Genomic DNA, 20,156 nt, shown 5'->3' with positions numbered 1-20,156 from the left:
TTTTGACGAGCCGTTTGGCGTGGTTGGTAGGTACCTGCCTTTCACGCCGAAGGTTGTGGGTTCGATTCTCACCCAGGGCAGACATTTGTGTGCATGAAAATGTCCGTTTGTCCTGAGTCTGGGTGTAATTATCTATATAAGTATGTATTTACAAAAGAAAAGTAGTATATCAGTTGTCTGGTTTCCATGGACCAAGCTCTGCTTAATTTGGGATCAGATGGCCGTGTGTGAATAAAGTCCCAGGATATTATTATTATTATTATTATGCCCGCTGTCAGATAATTTAATAATTGTTATAATTGTTTTTAATATGTTAAAACATCTGACGATTCACAAGCCGCTATACCACACTCTGCTCCATACCTATATACATTTATGTATTATACTTATATAATTATGTTTTTTGTAAAGTAATAATTTATTAGTATACCGATGGTCGAATTCTCAGTATTTATAATGAAAACGAGAAAGATTAAATCCAATTCTATTAAATAATTCGAGAATATATTTATAGAAATGTGTGTAATATTGAAATTCATGAATATCATTTCTAATTAAAAAAATCTAATAAATAAATATGGAGTAATTAAAAAAAATACGTTTAAGTTGAGATGGCCTAGTGGTACGAACGCGTGATTCTTAACCGATGAACGTGGGTTCGAACCCGGGCAAGCACCTCTGAATATTCATGTGCTTAATTTCTGTTTATAATTCATCTCGTGCTTTTCGGTGAAGGAAAACATCGTGAGGAAACCTACATGTGTCTAATTTCATCGAAATTCTGCCACATGTGTATTCCACCAACCCGCATTGGAGCAGCGTGGTGGAATAAGCTCCAAACCTTCTCCTCAAATAGGGAGAGGAGGCCTTAGCCCAGAAGTGGGACATTTACAGGCTGTTACTTACTTTGATAAACGTTTAAGTTACGTTTAAGTTTTTTTAATAGAATAAATATGTCTTTGTTATTTTTATTATAATAATATATAGCAATGCTTTGCATACAAAGCGGCAACTGAGAGGGGAACGATAGTGTAAGAATGTCATGCCGTTTGCCGTCACGGCATACAAGTCGGCCTTACTCCCAAAGCGCGCCAATTCATTGCATCAATAATGTTATGTGAATACTTTTAAAATAATATCTATTAATCCTTTTGTCTGTATTATTTTTATAGTATTGTACGTCACAATTAACTATAAGCAATGTAGCGAAAATTAAAGGATATATATGAACTATAAACGAAGAACATCTTGTCCGAGCCGCGAATATTAACTTAATCATTTTTTAGAATATCGAGACGTGATGGAGAGTGCAAGAGGCAATCTAGGAGAGGATTACGTACTTTTAAATGCTCTACGCGTACTCTACGAAGTACTGTAGTATAATCGAAGTAAAAAATACTTACCATCCATTGAGTGGTACCAGCAGCGGCTTGTCGTAACCGTCGCACCACGCCATGGCGGCTGTAACGAGGGTGGCGAGCACACCGCGCCGCGCCACCGCAGGCCGCAGCCACGCTATTATCTAGATTGCAAAACAGACCGCTGCTTTATTTAAGTTAACGGCTCGAATTACCGACAAACTCGAAATTGTATTTTGTAAATAATTAACGCGTTTATTTTCTGGAGAATAAATTATTATTAAATGTTTTGTATTAATTTTGTGGTTTCGTCTATAATACGTAGTATAATATAAATTGTATTTAAAAATCATAAGGTTTTAAAGTTGCGTGCATTACCAAATAAATTCTAGCATTATTTTCTAGTACGAAAATATTTTATAACAAGTTGCTTGGAAAATTAGAGTACGGAATGAATTCCTATGTATGTTGTTTCTAGAAGGACTAATCTGTATGGTACCTTTGAAACAAACATAGATTTAACAGTCATAAGGTATGTATGTCTTCAAACCTATTTGAGCGAAGTACATTTAAAGGATTAACTCCGGTGGAAAGATGGAGGAACCTTTAAACGAAGAACACTAAGTAACTTTTATAAAATTATTATACAATTTTCGCACGCAAATAAATAACATTTACAAAAATTAATACTGTTACACAAAACAATTTCATGAATCAATATATATATATTGTGTAATTCACATTTCTATTTATTTTTTTAGTATGGCAGAACTGCGTATTTAGTGTTTAAAGTATGAGCCATGAACTTGTTAAATATAATCGCTAGAGAACCTTAAGCAATTAACCGTTGCTTTATTTTCATTGCCTCGTCTTAATATATCCTTGGTTATCTCCAGCTATTTAAACTTCGAAGGTCCGTAATGCCCTAAGTAAAGGACAGATTGGATGGAGTACGATGGTCTAAAATTACATAAGTTTGTAGATTTGACCAACTAACAACGGAACATTGTAACGGAAACTTAAATCTTTAGATTATATCGAAACGATGCACAGCTTCCTGAAAGTTATTGTTAATACATTTTAAATCAAAAGTTGCGATTATGACAGTCGTGGTTAAATGAACTGATCAAAATGTATAAATATGGAAATTAAAGTTAATAACCTTTTAGTTGTTGTGTTATTCAAAAGTTTTATTGTTAAAATTTTATACTGACTTTTAGTATTTATAAATTACAGTAAATTTTTAACAAATAAAAAGATGAAATGTCATTGAGCTGAATTAAATATTACACTAATAAATATTAATATATTTCGCTATTAGTTCTACGACAAAATTAAAGAAAACACAGAAACCAATCAATTGGTTAACTAATTAGTAAATAATAATTGCGATAATAACACGATTATATTAGAGAAATAATAAATGAAAAAATAATCCTTCACTCTGTATTTATGTCTTTGTATTCGAATAAAAATGTAATGGCAAATTCCGAAGTGACGTAAGATAGTAGAGAAGAAGGTCAACAGGAAGGTTACCTACATTTTTAATTTACGTTCCGTATAAATGTCTTCATGAAAAACCCATCACAGGAATTTTATCGTGTTTCGTCGTCGTATTTAAGGCTATAAGCTTGCATTGATTGACAATGAGTTTACAACTTAATGAATTGAACATTAAAGTTTTAAATGTTGATATTTTTCTTGATTAATATCTTGACGTTAATTAAATTTTTGTTAATTGAAGATTATACATCCATAAAAAAGGAAGGAATTGTTTCATTTGATTGAACGTAATTAATGAATAAAATATATAAATAGGCTCATATCATTTTCTTTCGTTGGTGACGAATTTGAAAAAAAAAATAGAATATTAATTATATACATTACGTAAATAAAACTATGCATACTGTACTTTTATAGTACCAATATATAACATAGATCAGTTTCAATAAACTAACAGTGACCACTTACAATTTGATAGTGTCTGCCTTTTCCAATTGCCTTAAATAAATAATCTTTAGTATATAATAATATAACTAAACTCCCGCAGGACACGATAGTAAAATGTCATGATATTGACTATAATAGCTTTTTTTTTTTTTTTTTTGAATAGGAAGGTGGACGAGCATATGGGCCACCTGAGGGTAAGTGGTCACCAAACGCACTTAGACATTGGCATTGTAAGAAATGTCAACCATCGCTTATAGCCAATGCGCCACCAACCTTGGGAACTAAGATTTTATGTCCCTTGTGCCTGTAATAACACTGGCTCACTTACCCTTCAAACCGGAACACAACAATATCAAGTATTGCTGTTTTGCGGTAGAATATCTGATGAGTGGGTGATACCTACATAGACGAGCTTGCACAAAGCCCTACCACCAGTAATAACCAGTAATAGCTTTAACATTTACGGAATAAAATAACATATCACCGTTAGTCGGGTTTCACGAGTGACATACGAAGTGAGCTCTTACAGAATAGCTCTGCAGAACAATAAAAAAAAATTACAGCTACAAAGTTATTTCAAAAATTGCTTCTGTAATTGTCATTATATATTAAATTTATTGTACGAACAATATATAATCATACCAAATAGATTCTTGCGTGAAATAACAACTCTTGTATTTTACATATAATTACAGAACTAATAACAGAAAATCATCTAATTTGTAAACAAAATACTAAGCAAGTAATAACACCAGATTTGTAAACAAATGGAAGAAATAGGAGAGGAATTATAAATATATATTTACCTGAGCACCTAATTGCATAGGATCCCTAGTGAGAATGTCGCTGGATTTTCTCACTGCGCCGTAAACTAGCTCCACGTCTCTATCCAGGATATAACAACGGACGTGTTCAAGAATACAACGTAGGTAGGATATCGTTACTGTTTGCACCTGTTGAACAATTTACATATATTATATATTATGCGATGCGACTTTTCGCGATTACTATTTAGATTGACCTCAAGGTGTTTTAAGTACGTCACGTTCTCTCCTATTGAGGAGCAGGCTTGGAGCTCATCCCACCACGTCACTCTAATTAATGCGCAGATTTTTATCCGACACATGCATAAATGTTATACTCAAATTAAGCACAAGAAAACTGACTGCTGGTTTCGTGGTTGGACTCGTAATCATCGGCTGTAATGTGGGCCATTTCGTCTCACTTTAATCGTAAATTATTTAAATAATATAAAATATCGCATACAGCAATCTTAACACTAATACATCTTACCACATGCCCAATGATTGATATGCGAATACGTTTTAATACCTCCAAAATTATCTAAAAAGCTTAAAGCTAGTTATTAAGTTTTTATTCATTAACATTGAATATATTATTCTTTCTTTTATTCTTATTATTTAAAATAATATTTTAAATTATTCCATGTTGTAGAATAAACTGAAGGAAAAATTACAAAATAATTAATCAACAAACATTGTGTCAAGTTATACCGTGTTGTGATATTTAAGGAATACGGCAAGTAGAACCTTCGTGACTCGCATTTGCACTTGAAACAGCAGATATACCTAATTATTTTTCTTATTTTAATATATAATATATAAATATTCTATTTATAATTCGGCTTTGGATAGGAATAATACGATTAATAAAAATTATTACACGTGTTCCTGAAAAGCTCCCGATCCAACGATTGTTGAAGCTTAAGACGTTAAATCTAACGTCTTAACTTAGTTAAAGCTACGTCACGATGTTTTATTTTAAAGCAAGTATTAGATGAGATATAACCAAAAACATTACCTGCGATTTCTGTTAAAACACATTTATATGAATACGCATATGTCATAATAATTATGTTATAAAGCTATGTGAGGAGCCGAGATGGCCCAGTGGTAAGAACGCGTGAATCTTAACCGATGATCGTGGGTTCAAACCCGGGCAAGCACCACTGAATTTGCATATGCTTAATTTGTGATTATAATTCATCTCGTGCTTTACGGCAGCGTGGTGGAATAAGCTCCAAACCTTCTTCTCATAAAGTGGAGAGGAGGCCTTTAGCCCAGCAGTGGGACATTCACAGGCTGTTACTAGTAAAGCTGCGTGTACATATGTATATAATATACATATGTACACGTAAATCTAAAAGTTATTTTATTAACTTTATGTTATTAGTTAAAAAAGACTTACAGCGGCGAGTAAGAAGTCAAAATTGCAGACAGTTAGGTCTTTTAGTTTTGAGAAGTCACCGGCGAGTAGGAGATGCAGCCAAGACTCTTCCACGTGTCTCTGTGTAAATGCCGCTGCAGTTCTGCTAGCGGAGTGGAAGGGCGTGGAGTCCAGAAGTGCGTCATCGTCAACGCAACCTGAGTTTGGTAAGAGGGTTGAATTTAAAAAAGCGAATCGAATTTCTTTAAGCCTACGAATTACTTACCTAAAATAAAGAATAAAATAAATTTTGAAGATGGCCAGATATTAGCTAATTTGGTCAGATAAGAAAAAATGGTTTAATTATTTCATATGTATACTTTGAATGTGCGATTATTAAATAAAATCAAGTTAAAAACATAAGTAATATATAAGAACCACGTTTCATATTCGAAAAATAATAATAGCTTTATTATTATTAAAGTGCTATCAAAAGTGCTACATACAAAGAAAATGTAAAGTTGAATTCCAATTTATGCGAATTCGACTTACGCAGATTCTAGTCGGTACCACCTCCCATTACTTTTATTATAACGTATTATTCAGAGTTCCAAACGTACCGACTGGAAATAGATGTCGCTGGGAATGAGAGTTGAACTTGCCGGGTTCCTGTGTTTCCGAAGTGTCAGTGTCGTCAGCGTCGTTGAGGAAGTTGGCGAAGTGTAGCGCAGCGAGGTCGGAGTGCGCGTCACGCAGCGCGCTTTGCACGCGCACGTAGCGGCGCCGTGCACGCGCACTCGCCGCGGCCGCGCGCCATCGCACCGTACTCCTACCCGACACCACGGTCTCCGCTATTACTGACTCTATTCATTGAAAGTGAATAAACAGATCAGTAATTTGGCTTATTTAAATTTATTCTAAGGTTGATGTACAAATGGTGTACGGTCTGAGTGGGACCGTATCACCACACACATAAACCCCTAACATCTTTAACTTGTCAAGAGATGTGATGTAATTACCATTCGGGTACCGTAAATCGAAGATCGATAATGGCCTTCGTCTTTGATATTCTACTTAATTTATAGGTAAAAATTTGTAATTTGTAATCGATAGCCAAATATATCTGTAAATAGAAAAGACATTGACCTTGTGATATCTTCGGTCTTTGATTTTCGTGTTTACTTTTCGGTTCGACGAATAGTAATTAGGTCACTGATCTTTGAAAATAGAACAAAATTTCGCCGTCCTCCATTTTATTCAAAATCAATTCAACATTTTCTGTGTGATTTGATTTCAGATTGAGAGATAAGTAATGCACTCAGAATACAATCTTACAGTATGCATAAAGTGAGATAGTAATCACATAGTTTCCTAATACAGACAAAATGATCATGTCAAAATATGAAGAGTATCGTTATAATATTATTTCCTTATGTAAATGTTTTATTATGAAGCACGATTAATAAATACCAATTTTTAAAGTTAACAAAAAAATTTCAAAAGAATTCCTACATAATATGCATCAAAATATTAAATAATATACCAAAAAGCTTAAGAGAGTTACCATTAAGGTTATTAAGATCTAAACTTAAAAATAGTTAATAGATAAAAAAAATTACTCTATAAATGAATATTTAAAATATAAAAATGTTTTGAATAAATAAATAATTAATTACTAGACTTTTTTTTGACAATGTCTGACATATTGAATTTGAATTAACATATTATGTATATTATATTATTTAGTAACTATGCAGTTTATTTTATATAGCATTTCATACATATATTAATATAATTATTTTCATGTACTATTGGTGTGATCTGCATTTAATATTAATAACTTATTAACAAATATATTTGCTTGCCTATCGTGGGCGAAATGTATAAGTTACTTATAAAGAAATCATAACACCTGTAAAATTACATTTTATCCAAATAAAATTAAAATTATTATTAAATTTTAGGCATACCAAAACTATGGCTGTTACACAAGCAAACTTTTTGCTACAAAAAAGAAGCCAATCTAAGTTGAGCAACTTTACGACGAGAAATCCAAACATAATCTGTACTTACTCATCATATATTTAGCGACACATAAAGTAGAAAAGTTATAGTTGGCGTCCTTGAGTGTAATAACAGCTTCGCTATTGCTAGTTGGCATCAAAAGTTCCAACAGTTCGAGTTCTGTAAGACCGAACTCGGAACAAGTTATGTAACCTAAAACACAAAGAGAACAACTGTTAATTCTATTTGTAACATTACGCAATGTATACTTAGAAAAACCAAATAATTACCAGCCAATTTACTGAAGGCTTTTGAACCGAAGACGACTTCTAAATTGTCAAAAGCACCATCAATATAGTCACCGGAGCTGTTGTTATCAGGAGTATCGTCTAGCGCGTCCAACAAGTAATAACAATTTTGAACTTTGAACTTTTCCTTTTGAGCCGGGGTTAATTGTAGTAGTTCCAAAGACACTGCACTAGTACAAACTAAGAAAACATTTCTCGGTAATGACATGGGTAGCCAGGATAAGCCTGTCACGATATCGCATTCCAATGGATTCACTCTATGAACGTTGTCGATAAAAATCAGCAGAATTTCGTTTTCCATATCTTCGCAACGTCGTAATAAACTTTGAAACCAGTTATTTATATATAGTGGATCGAAACTTGCGTCTTTTGGGAGATAGCCTTCCGGAATGTTCAAGATAATGGATATTTGTTGGCACATAACTCTTAGCAGTTCTAGATTGTAAGCTGATCGTGGCGTTGATGCCGAAAAACGTATTATCCTCAAGACAGGTTTCGGAAAAATTTCCTCAAATTTGAAATATAGATGAGTCAACAGCGAACTTTTACCGGAAGCATCGGGACCATATATCAGCACTGGGGGATGCCGTGACCGACTTTCGTAGTTTTCTTTGGCATTATTTAATATAGTTCTAGCTGCGTTTTCAATTTGTTTAACAGTAACCTTATATAGTTCATTATGTTCTATGCATATCCTAAGGTGAGTAATATGTTCCAGAAAAACTTCCTGCAACAAAAAAAATAAATTAATAATATACGGCAATAAAGTAACTTTTCTACAATAATTAAAGAGGCAGAACATTATTTACGTTAACACTGAGGTATTTTAATAGACGTTGTTTGATGTCGCGGATTTAAGTAAGTTATACCAAACAGTATAATACTATTATATTACTACTTTGTAGCGCTGCCTCGTTGGTCTAGTGGCTTGATGTAATCCGGAGGTTCTGGGTTCAATTCCTAGGTCAGGCCAATAAAAAGCTATTTTTGTGTATGTTTTCCTGTCAGAAAATTCTCAGTAGCAGCCCGGATTCTAGAAGTTGGTAGGGTGTACACTCCCGTGCCTCGGAAAGCACGCAAAGCCGTTGGTTTCTTCCTGAACTCTTTCTGTGTAGGATTGCCGTCCCATTGGATTATGAGACTTAGAAGAGTGCACCTGTGTTTGCGCACACACTTGTGCACTATAATATCTTCTGCGTAGTTGGCTAATCTCTTTTGAGATTGGCTGCCGTGGCCGAAATTGGTCTGGAGGACATTATTATTATTACTTTTTAGCGATAGATGGCGGAAAGAAAATATGTCAGTTTCCTGAATCGCGCTGTCTAGATTCGCTACTGAATATATGTATTGAAAAAGTGATTGTGTTAAAGTGATCAGACAAAATAAATTGTGGTGTGAACAGAGGAAAACTCTTCCTTAGTTTCATTTACCATTTGATCCCTCGATCAAATTTATTTTTCGATTTATTTTACGAATTATTTAATTTACTTACTTACTAAGTAAGTAAATTCGGCAGAAGGCATATTATGTATTTATATATACGAGTTCTAAGTCGTTATATCACATTTTGTCAGTATGTGCGTGACATTTTATTAATTCTCTTACCGTTTGAGATGGCTTTACAAAGAATTTAAGTTCGTTGCTAGAATATACATGGGCTGATAAAATTGATGCTACCTACCCACATAATCTGACGCCTGCATTTGTAAACCCACCGTTACTAAATGAAACTAGTACAGGGAATACCAACCTGTACAGTCTTTTTTCTGCCTTTGCCCTGATCAGGTTCAGTGCTGAGGCTATCGTCGACCAGCGAACCCACCACAGCCTGCACTCCCTCCCTAAAGGGCGACAACTTCTCTTCATTATCCGAAGCTACATCCGTTCGAGAAGAATCTGCTGATGTTGCTCTAGAAACAAACATAAAATTAATAGCCGCATTCCAATGTTCTATTTAGGTAAATGGTCGCCGCTAGATGAGCAGTCCCGATTGAAAGACTATTTCCATCAATACTATGAAACCAAACAAACCAACAAGGTAAATCAACCGAACTAAGGTAAATTACGAATAAAAAAATAATGAAACGCGGTATGAAAAATTTACCTTATTTAGATTTAACAATAGCAATATTTTTAATGATCACTTACTCAAGTCTAATAACGTGTGTTTCAGGTAAAAGATCTTCTAACTTTTTTTGTAGTTTTTTTAATCTTTCATGTGCTAATGCTGTTAGTTTGGAGTCGTCGGGCTCCAAATCTGGAATGTCTCTCAACACAGCTATCAGACCTTTGGGGTGTTTTCCATTCAATAATAATTCTGGAACAAAGAAACTAAGTTAATATTAAATATCTCCTAAAAATACAAACAAATATATTTAATTTTTTTATGACTGGTATGTTTTTTTTTCTTTTTTAAAATAAGACCGCATGTTGGGGAAGAGGCATTTCTAACATGCGGTCATTCATACGGACCTTAAGATTCAAATTTGCTTCATATCAAGTTGCATCAAAATCGGTTAAGTGTCGAAAACATAATAGATAGACAGAGGGACTTTCGCCTTTTAAAAATTACTATAGACATCGCCTCTTAAAACTAACAATCCATACACAAAGGAACAAGAAAGGGTCAGTATATGGCATCAAGATAATTAAACAAACATTTGCGTAAAAAAATTGTGTCGTAATTATTTAAAATAAATTTAATTTAATCTCAAACCTTTAAATAAAGAACTCAATTCAAGAAATTGTAACCGTATAATTATAACCCCAGAAAATAATCTTATGAAACAATTTTTTGCATTAAAGCGTTAATTCTATAGAAAATAAGGGTTGATTAAAAATATCTGAAAGCTAGGATGAAAAAATCCACCCTATTTACCTTTTTTCATCAATGACCAATCAAACGAGAGTAGTTTTAGAAAATATGATTATCATAAAGAGAATACTAACAAAAAACCTCATATAATTAATATACAGTACCAATTATGTATAACATGTGTGATATAAAACACTCAAAGTTAATAAACGAGGCTTAAAGTTTAAAGGTAGAACAAAATAAAAATAAAAACAGATTTTATTTCTATAGCGAGCAATCAACAAGTAGTGCAATAGACTGAAAAGATATTTCAATGCAGCCGTAGCCGTTGTTTCCGGGAAATTAGGTTAACCGTTGGACTATTTTCTTGATTAAGCTATGCAGAGTGTAGCGATTTCTCATCATTTCGTAGCATACTATTTCATTTTATAGAACATCTGTTATTCATTTTTAAATTACACAAAGCTTTTTAGGATTACACAGGTTACATTCTCTAAAATTAAATAGTAATTCAAGCGACTTCAAAATGTTTTCAATTACGTATAAAAATTGTTGTAATTAAAAACATTAATTAATTTATTTCTGAATTTTCTAACATAGTCGTTTTATCTGTAAAATAATCATAGCCTAGTGTTATTATACAAATTTAAGTTTGGTTATGAGTTGATAACACATTAAACAGCAATTAGTAATTTAAAATCGAATAAATTATTCAGAAGACAATTATAATAATCTATCGCCTATACATACTATGCTGACTATTACATGTTACTATAAACATCTTAGCGCTCGGTCCACGGTAGAGACTAACTGAGATTTCGAGCGTCAGATGACGTCAGCGTAAGGTTTCGAGCGTCAGATGACGCCAGCGTAAGATTTGTTACTGTAAGTGCGTTAATGTGTGCGTGAATACTGATTTGCACACATAAGATCTCATTCCACATCAATTCTCGTGAGTATATTCAATCAAAATCGGTTATCACGTAATTGAGAAATAAAATAAAATCCACGAAAAGCATACATGAGTCTAATAAACATTTATAGCCGTTTATGTATAGCTGTTTTTGAGTAATCTCACCGGTTTACGAATGAAAATAAACACATATGACAAACATTTAACCTTCTCTTTTTTGGGTTAGTAGGTTAAATGGATATCAGTTAGTAGGTAATAATCAATTGAAATTTGAAAAATATTATCTAAAGCTGAAACCGAAGGAGAAAGTCGAAAATTCCGAAAATTAGGCGCAACAAGTTATGTTGAACACTCTGTAACTTTTTATTACGGCACTGTATAAACTTGTGTTGATATGAAACAGTTGGCAATAATTTTTTTTAAATCCTGAATTTGCAAACAATATTACCCTGTTTAGCTGAGAATTTGCTTGCTTATACTTTAATGTTTGAGTGCAAATTCTTAATATTATTATACAATGATTTAACTTACTAATAAGTAAGTTCATACATATATATGCATATGATAATGATGATAGCATTCTTTGGAAATGAAACGATCGTCTCCTGGCGTCTTTCTTATATTGATACTATTATATATTTTGTATATGACAAAAATTAAATCCGTTGATTGTCTTTCACGAGTTTTTCTCAACTCAGGGTATTTTATTTTCCCAACCGTTGGTAGTTTTTACTTTGACTATACAAAAGCAATACACGCTTCTGTATTGAATAAATGTATTTGAATTTTCCATAATTTGTCAGTTGTTTGCTACCCCCTCATTTGAATAATTCAATCTACATATTTACAAAAATTTAATTAAAATATTTACCGAGTGCCAGTTCGCATTGTATCTCCACGGGGCTTTTTAATAATTCGGTGATATTAGTGCCAGCTTCCAGCGCTTCTAGCGCTAGCGTATTAAACACCTTCTGAACTGTCGACAGCTTCTTCCGCTGTTCTTCTCGTTCATGTAAATCACTGTACCTGTTTTATAAAGAAATATCAATAATTATCTGAAAACAGCAATTCAAAGTATTCATTCTTGGTTTTAGAATTAACAATGAGTGGGTGTCTCCCTCCTAAACGGGTTTACACTAAACTTTCTTCTTTTTAGAAATTATTCCAGTGAAATACTTTTTAACTTAATATTTTGTCATACATCGCATTCTTTCATCATAGAGTAAAACATTCGGTAGTAACATTTTAAAATTATTTAATTATCATGATTTTTTAAATTTACAATATTATATCACGCATTTACGCTCCGCTCCATACGCTTCAACCATGCCATCTATGTATAACACTTTCACTGGTAGGGCTTTGTGCAAGCTCGTCTGGGTACCCACTCACTACCGCAAAACAGCAGTACTTAGTGTTGTTGTGTTCTGGTTTTAAGGGTGAGTGAGCCAGTGTAATTACAGTCACAAGAGACATAACGTCTTAGTTATATGATGTATAAGTACTAACTAAATACATTATTCGTAGATAACCAAGATATTTTCTGTTGAATGAATAGGTGAAATCTACCGACTTGGATGCATTCATCTTTGTATGTCATCTTCGTTTTGTAATAGATATATACTTACGTAATACACACGACAGTGTTTAAAATTATACTGTTTCTTTAAATATAAAGTATGTTAATATCAAATACGATATGAACAAAATCTGAAATGAAATTTCGATTTAGGACGGATTGTTGCGACCTTGGGTATTTTGATCCAATCGTAATAACATAAGCATAAAGGTAAGGAAGGGTCAACATATTGAATAATGCACGCAATCTTGCCTTCCATAGATTTCGTTGGGACTTTTCTCTTTTCGTCTTTACTATAAAATATAACCTAAAGCTTAGATGTTGCGATATTTATGTACGAGGATCTTGCTTGTCCTATAAATTACTTAGTTTACGATCCCACTGAGTAACCGGATCTTATTTCAGAGGTAGATCGTAAACTGCTATGGTCTTAATAGAGGGTCGGGAGGATTCTCTAGAAAATAAAGTGATCTGGGATAGAATAATGCTTAATTCTGCTATTTTTAACACATTTTATAATAACAGTAACAAATTATCATTATTGGAAGTGGTATATTCAGAACATGAAAATAACTCGAAAATAAGACAATTAATATCATTCAAAATGTTTGAAAAAAAGAAACGTTCTAAAAATATCAAAAATATTGTTTCATGGTAAGTTATATATAATGAAGATTATACAATCATTATATACTGCATATTCATTATAAATATCCATATGTTTAGCTTAGGTTATACAAATATAAGTCATGAAAATTACGCAATTTAATCTCAAATCTAAAAATTATCATCTATCCTATTTAATGATATATTTAATGCAATAGTTTTATGAAATAGATTTTTATGATGTTTTTCATTTTTTAAACAAGAATAAACTGCTAGTGTTTATTTTAAATGAAATTTATATGTCTTGTTATTTGCTTAAAAAAATGTTCATTCACTCAATACTGACAGCGAACAAATATTATGTTTAAACGCTTACCATTTCTCATCGCCTTCAAGGTGGTAAGTTCCGTCGTCATTAATTTTGTAACAAGCTCGTAGTAGGGCGGTTTGTGCGGAATCTGACTTGACCAACTGTTCGAATAAATCAACATCGATCTTGAACGGAAGTATCGGCTGGTAAGTGGAAGCGTCACCACCGATGAAACACTGAGACAATATATAAGAGAATAAGGAATACGTTATGTTAAATTTGACATACAGTGGCTTACCAGCTCCACAGAATGATATGAAAAACAATCCTGCATATAGTCTATACTCTTACTACTTTATAAATTACATACAAAATAAATTATAATTAAACGTTTTTTTTAAATATCGGTCATTTACTTGCTTATTTATAACTCATGTCTACTGCGAATATGTCCAGTTAAATTTAATTTCCATAATTAAAATTGAGTTATGCATTTAATTCCTTCGGTATGAGGTTATACGTAATTAGGGTAAAATTATCGAATACGAATATTACTGTCGTACGAAAATCGAGTTAACCTTAAAAAGAACCTTTTTTTTACAAATAACTGAATGACCACTCGAAACAAAAGCTACTTATCCAAAAACGGAGGAATTGATGTGATTGACCCAATTGTATCGTAATTGGGTATACAATTTCACTGATTGTCCTTACTCTGATTTATATAAAAAATGAATTATACATCATTATCTTTTAAAAATGTACTTGTAATTTGTAAATTATTTGTCATTAAAATAAATAATTGAATATGTCTGTTGTATTGAATATGTAACGATCATTTTAATAATTGTGTTTGAATTAGTTTGGAACAAAAAAATATATAAAATATATACGAAATTATTAAAAATAAATCGTTTACCCAAAAAAAAAAACGTTTTGTATTGCTATACGATTTTTTTAAATAACAATCAGATTTCCATGTTTTTATTTCCAGGCAGAATCACAATCGACATTTTAGTATTATGCACTAAATATTATACAAGTCTGGTATGTAATTGCTATTTTAGCAATATGTCCCAATGTTTGTCCGTATCCTCGACGTAGGTGTATTTTATATTTTTATTGAAATAAAACTTACAAGAAAATATCCAGCTTTCGAGGTGTTATTACAGCATCTTATCTCGTCGAGATGGTATCGAAGCAACGCGGGATTAGTTTCATCTCCGCCGTCGGTCCCGTAGTGCATGTCCACAAACTCGAACTGTAGAAAAAAATAATTAATAACAAAAAGATAAGTAAAAGTATTGCTAGTTATAAGTTATATAAAAATGCGTCAATGTACGCTTTAAATAAATACTTAAACAAATACGAATGAAATAAAGATGGTATCAACTTGCAGTTGTTTCAGTACAGCAACGCAAAAAATCATATAATCACTGTTTGTCTCTTTCTATATATTTATTTTTGAAGATGTTTAATAACTTTGATGTAGTTCAGATAGGTATTAAAACAAAAATATGACGGTACATTTATATCGACAAAAGTCAGCAGCTTGACATTGAATTTATAAGAATACAATATATTTAAAAAAAATAAGGCTATGAAGTTGGTTTTTCAATATACCTTTATAAGGAGAACATACAAAATTACAATTAAAAATATTAGTTAAGTTTTTAAGTATTTTACTTAAAGGAGTTTTTTATTTAAGTGTTCATTCTAGAAACATCACTTAAATAAATGAAAAATCGTTTAAATAAGTGATGAATATCCTAATGTTCACCCTTATTTACCCTTAAAGGTGGACTTTTTTCTTCGTTTCGTTCAAACATACAAAAGACCGAAATATAAGAAGGAAGGCCGATTTCTATTCAATAAAAATAAGAACCATCAAAATCAAGTTCTAGTCAGCGGCAGTTTTGCTTATCGTACATTCATTTATATAAGCATTTTAATAAATAAGTACCCGACCCAACTTCAACAATGTACTACAATCACCCTCGGAATACATAGACTTACCATAGTTAAGCCGACTTTTCTAGAACTGTTAAAATTATGGTAATAGCCTGTAAATGTCCCAATGCTGGGCTAACGACTTTATTCCATCACGCTGTTCTAATGCGTATTTTTTTCTTTCATATGTTCATCGATTTATTGCAGCAAGTTACCACGGAAGGTGCAACTACTTCAAAACATCGGATAAATTCATCCATTTGAGCTACAACAGTATTTTCTTGATATTTTGCTTACAATGTTTAATTTATATTCACATTATTTGTTATAGGTTTTGTCTGATCAAAAACATAAAAGCATAAAATATACTCGATTGAAAAAAAACATAAGATATCCATTTTATCTTAGCGTTTTTATCCGTGCAGTGACGGAGAAAGAATACATTTCACTGCCCCTCTCTTTCTCATGGGTGTCGTAAGAGGCGACTAAGGGATATATGAGCGACCATCTCATCTGGTGGCAGGATGCTAGCATCCGTCTGGCTTGTTACCACCGTACGCATGGTGAAAAACTCGTGAAGTGGCTTGCAGCCGCGTTTCGAGGTCAGCCAGCGTACAGCCAGTGCCCGAGCGAGTATTGCCGCGATGGGTGTTGGTCCAATGGAGACGGTTGTTGAACCAATGCCGGGGGAAACTGTATTGACTGTATTTTCCGCTGGCCGCCCGTGGCATAGTACAGAGGCCCGAGCGTGCCTAACCAGCTCGCGAGGCTGCCCCACCAGGCCACGCATAATCTCGGGGTGGACCGTCGTGCCGGTTGGTGACCGGAAGGTGGGGTCCCGGCGGCCACTTCCGGGGGGGTTCGGGGGCCCTTCCGTCCGGCGGGTCAGTGTATTTTTCCTTTTGGCAACCACTAGGGGAAACACGCCTCCACACTTTGCCCATCCCCATCGTGGCAATACGTCGCTCGCTTCACGTCTCTTTTCCATTCTTTTTTTCCTAAATGGTAGCGCAACAAAACAGAAATAACGGTCGTACAGCGGTGCACACCTCCACCATACCCTCGCTGTTTGAGGTCGAGTTCTCTAACATCCGTGGACTCCACGCTAACCTCAACGCTGTCCACCACCATCTCGAGACAGCACGGCCAGCAATGTTGTTTCTCACGGAGACACAAATACTCCGTCCTGCCGATACCAGCTACCTTAATTATCCCGGCTACACGCTTGAAGAATCCTTCAAAGCGAAAGCCGCAGTATGCTTGTTCATCAGGACGGATGTTTGCTGTCACCGACTGCGCTGCTTGTAGGACCCCTCCTTCTCCATGTTGGTGGTACGTGTGGACCTGGTTCGTCAGAGTCGAGTCTACGTGTGCCTCTACAGATCCCACAATGGTGACTTGGAGACAAGCCGATTATTTGACCATCTTAGTCGGGTGGCAGATGCTGCGCAAGAGCAATTTCCTAACGCGGAATTGGTGTTTTTGGGGGATTTTAATGCTTACCACGAATCATGGTTGAAATCCTTCAAAACTGACCATGCTGGAAGGACTGCTCATGCTTTTGCTCTCACACATGACTTGACTCTACTGGTTGATCAGCCCACCAGGAGCCCAGACATTGATGGACAAGCGCCTTCTCTACTGGATCTTCTGCTGACTTCTCACCCGGTGGAATATCAGGTTGTGGTTCAAGCTCCACTTGGTTCTTCGGATCACGGCCTAATATCTACCAAAGTGCCACAGGCCAAGCTGCCGCCATCAGCGGTATTCAAACGTCGCGTTTGGCACTATAAGTCGGCAGATTGGGACGGTATGCGTGATTACTATGCGTCTGTCTCTTGGAAGGAACGTTGCTACAGTGGGAATGACCCGACAGCTAGTGCCGCTGCTGTTGCTGATGAGATCATGTTGGGAATGGAATACTACATTCCTAGCTCAGATCTCATCAGTAGGGGTACGCGTAACCGTTGGTTCACTCGTGAATGTGCCGACGCTGTATTATCTAAGCAGGCGGCATATCGCGCGTGGATCAACGGCTGTGTTAGCGGGGCATCTAACATTGACTCACTGAAAGCAAACTTCAATAAAAATTCCAAGTCCTGTAGGAAGGCATACACGAGAGCGGATGCACAGCGCATTGTACAGTACCTTATTTCGCATCCTAGGGGCTCCCGTAGCTTCTGGCGTCTGACCAAGTCTGTGCAAAACAATTTCTGCCAACCTTCGTTGCCACCGCTCAGAAATCCAGACGGATCGCTAGCTCACAGTCCGCAGGAGAAAGCCGATCTCCTGGCTAAACTCTTTGCCGACAACTCCGTGATCGATGATTGTAGTGCGCTGCCACCAACAATACCTTCATGTGGCCACACGATGCCTGACATCAAAATCAGGCAACGTGATGTGCGTGCGGAGCTGCAATCACTTGATATACGGAAAGCTAGCTGTCCCGATGGAATACCAGCCATAGTGCTGAAGAAGTGCGCGGCGGAGCTGTCTCCTGTGTTAACGCGCCTATTCCAACTTTCTCTCTCTTCGGGATGTGTGCCGGAGGCTTGGAGAAGAGCTAATGTGCAAGCGGTTCCCAAAAAAGGGGATCGGTCTGACCCGGCAAATTATCGACCAATAGCCATCACCTCAGTACTTTGTTAGGTGATGGAACGGATTCTAAACAACCAACTGATCCATTATCTAGAAAATCACTGTCTAATTAATGATCGTCCGTACGGGTTTCGACCAAAACGGTCCACAGGTGATCTTCTAGCGTACGTAACACACCTCTGGGGTGAAGCTATCGACAAGCAAGGAGAATCGTTGGCTGTCAGCCTCGATATCTCCAAGGCTTTCGACAGGGTCTGGCACAGAAGTCTTCTCTCCAAGCTACCGGCATATGGTAGCTGCCTGCTCAGCTATGCACCTGGATTACCAGCTTCCTACACAAGCGTAGCCTTCGTGTTTTAGTAGATGGTTGCGCTTCACAATTCTATGTAGTGAATGCTGGGGTCCTCCAGGGATCTGTGCTATCTCCCACACTCTTTCTTTTGCATATTAATGATATGCTCTCTCTTGGGAACATACATTGCTATGCAGACGATAGTACAGTGCATGGTGGATACCACGGACGCGCAGTGGCTGGGCGAGCGGAAATTGAGGAGAGGCGGAAGGATCTCGTCATTGAACTCGATAGGACGTTAGAGCTCATCGCCAAATGGGGCTCTGATAATCTTGTTGAGTTTAATGCCAAGAAAACACAGGTATGCGCTCTCACGGCGAAAAAGTCAACATTTTCCCCTCTTCCCTCCCTCTGTGGTACTCCGCTGGTGATGCAAAGCAAAATCGCCATGCTGGGGATTGACGTTCGCTGCGACCTTAGTCCAAGGGATTACATCGAGGCTGTTATAAAAACAGCTTCACGGAAACTCAGAGTTCTGAACAAGGTGCGGCGTTTTTTCATGCCACAACAACTGCGCCTGTTATACAAAACACAGGTACGGTCTTGCGTTGAATATTGCTCGCACCTTTGGGATGGCTCCGCTAAGTACCTACTGGAGGCCTGGGACCGGTTGCAGCGAAGTGCAGTACGCATTATTGGCGACGTAAAGGTCACAAACACCCTTGAACCTTTACAATTGCGTCGCGAGATAGCAGCACTGAGCGCTTTCTATCGACTGTATCACGGCGAGTGCTCTGAGGAATTATTCTCTCTAATTCCTACTTCCCCCTTCCTTCTTAAGTCCACGCGAGCTGGTTCTCGATGTCACCGCCTAACTGTGACATCAATTCCATCGCGCACAAAGAAATTTGGTAACTCCTTTCTTTGTCGCACTACCAAAAAATGGAATTCCTTACCAGTTCACGTGTTCCCCTCCTCTTACAACCCGGGTTCCTTCAAAAGAGGCGTGAAGAGGCATCTTGCGGGCCGGCAAGGCGGGGACGGCTAGTATAGAACATTCTTCCCGACTGTACTAGCTGTCGTCGCGTTTGGACTCTACTACAGCTTACCATCAGGTGGAGTAGAGTCATTTGCCATCCCGGCGCATATATAAAAAAAAAGAATTATTGAGAAAAAAACTTGATGATTAATTATTATATTTACAAATAATCTAGAGTTGCCTTTAGAGATTTTCTCTATTATTCCAGCTTAATTTTATAACGATGCACATATTATAGTTAGAAGAATTATAAGAGAAAGACGAAAAG

General features: G+C 35.6%; 1 protein-coding gene across 2 annotated transcripts in view; it reads right to left on the bottom strand.

Moving 5' to 3' along the window:
* The window catches only part of LOC126768614 (protein qui-1), a 110,655-nt gene that overhangs the window by 33,299 nt on the left and 57,200 nt on the right, over positions 1–20,156 (bottom strand). The window contains exons 4-14 of one of the 2 annotated variants that reach the window (XM_050486806.1): positions 15,148–15,270; positions 14,076–14,245; positions 12,386–12,540; positions 9,935–10,103; positions 9,537–9,696; positions 7,769–8,513; positions 7,548–7,691; positions 6,095–6,337; positions 5,517–5,692; positions 4,115–4,261; positions 1,404–1,522 (exon numbers count right to left, since the gene is read on the bottom strand). In XM_050486806.1, coding sequence (XP_050342763.1) covers positions 1,404–1,522; positions 4,115–4,261; positions 5,517–5,692; positions 6,095–6,337; positions 7,548–7,691; positions 7,769–8,513; positions 9,537–9,696; positions 9,935–10,103; positions 12,386–12,540; positions 14,076–14,245; positions 15,148–15,270 — 2,351 coding nt within the window. The remainder of the gene's footprint in view (positions 1–1,403; positions 1,523–4,114; positions 4,262–5,516; positions 5,693–6,094; positions 6,338–7,547; positions 7,692–7,768; positions 8,514–9,536; positions 9,697–9,934; positions 10,104–12,385; positions 12,541–14,075; positions 14,246–15,147; positions 15,271–20,156) is intronic. The other variant, XM_050486807.1, reaches the window with a different exon arrangement.

This window comes from Nymphalis io, chromosome 5 (genome assembly GCF_905147045.1).
Source record: "Nymphalis io chromosome 5, ilAglIoxx1.1, whole genome shotgun sequence".
NCBI classification, from domain to species: Eukaryota; Metazoa; Arthropoda; class Insecta; order Lepidoptera; family Nymphalidae; genus Nymphalis; species Nymphalis io.
Note: the sequence above shows the minus strand (reverse complement) of the source record. Positions and strands in the feature narration are given on the sequence as shown.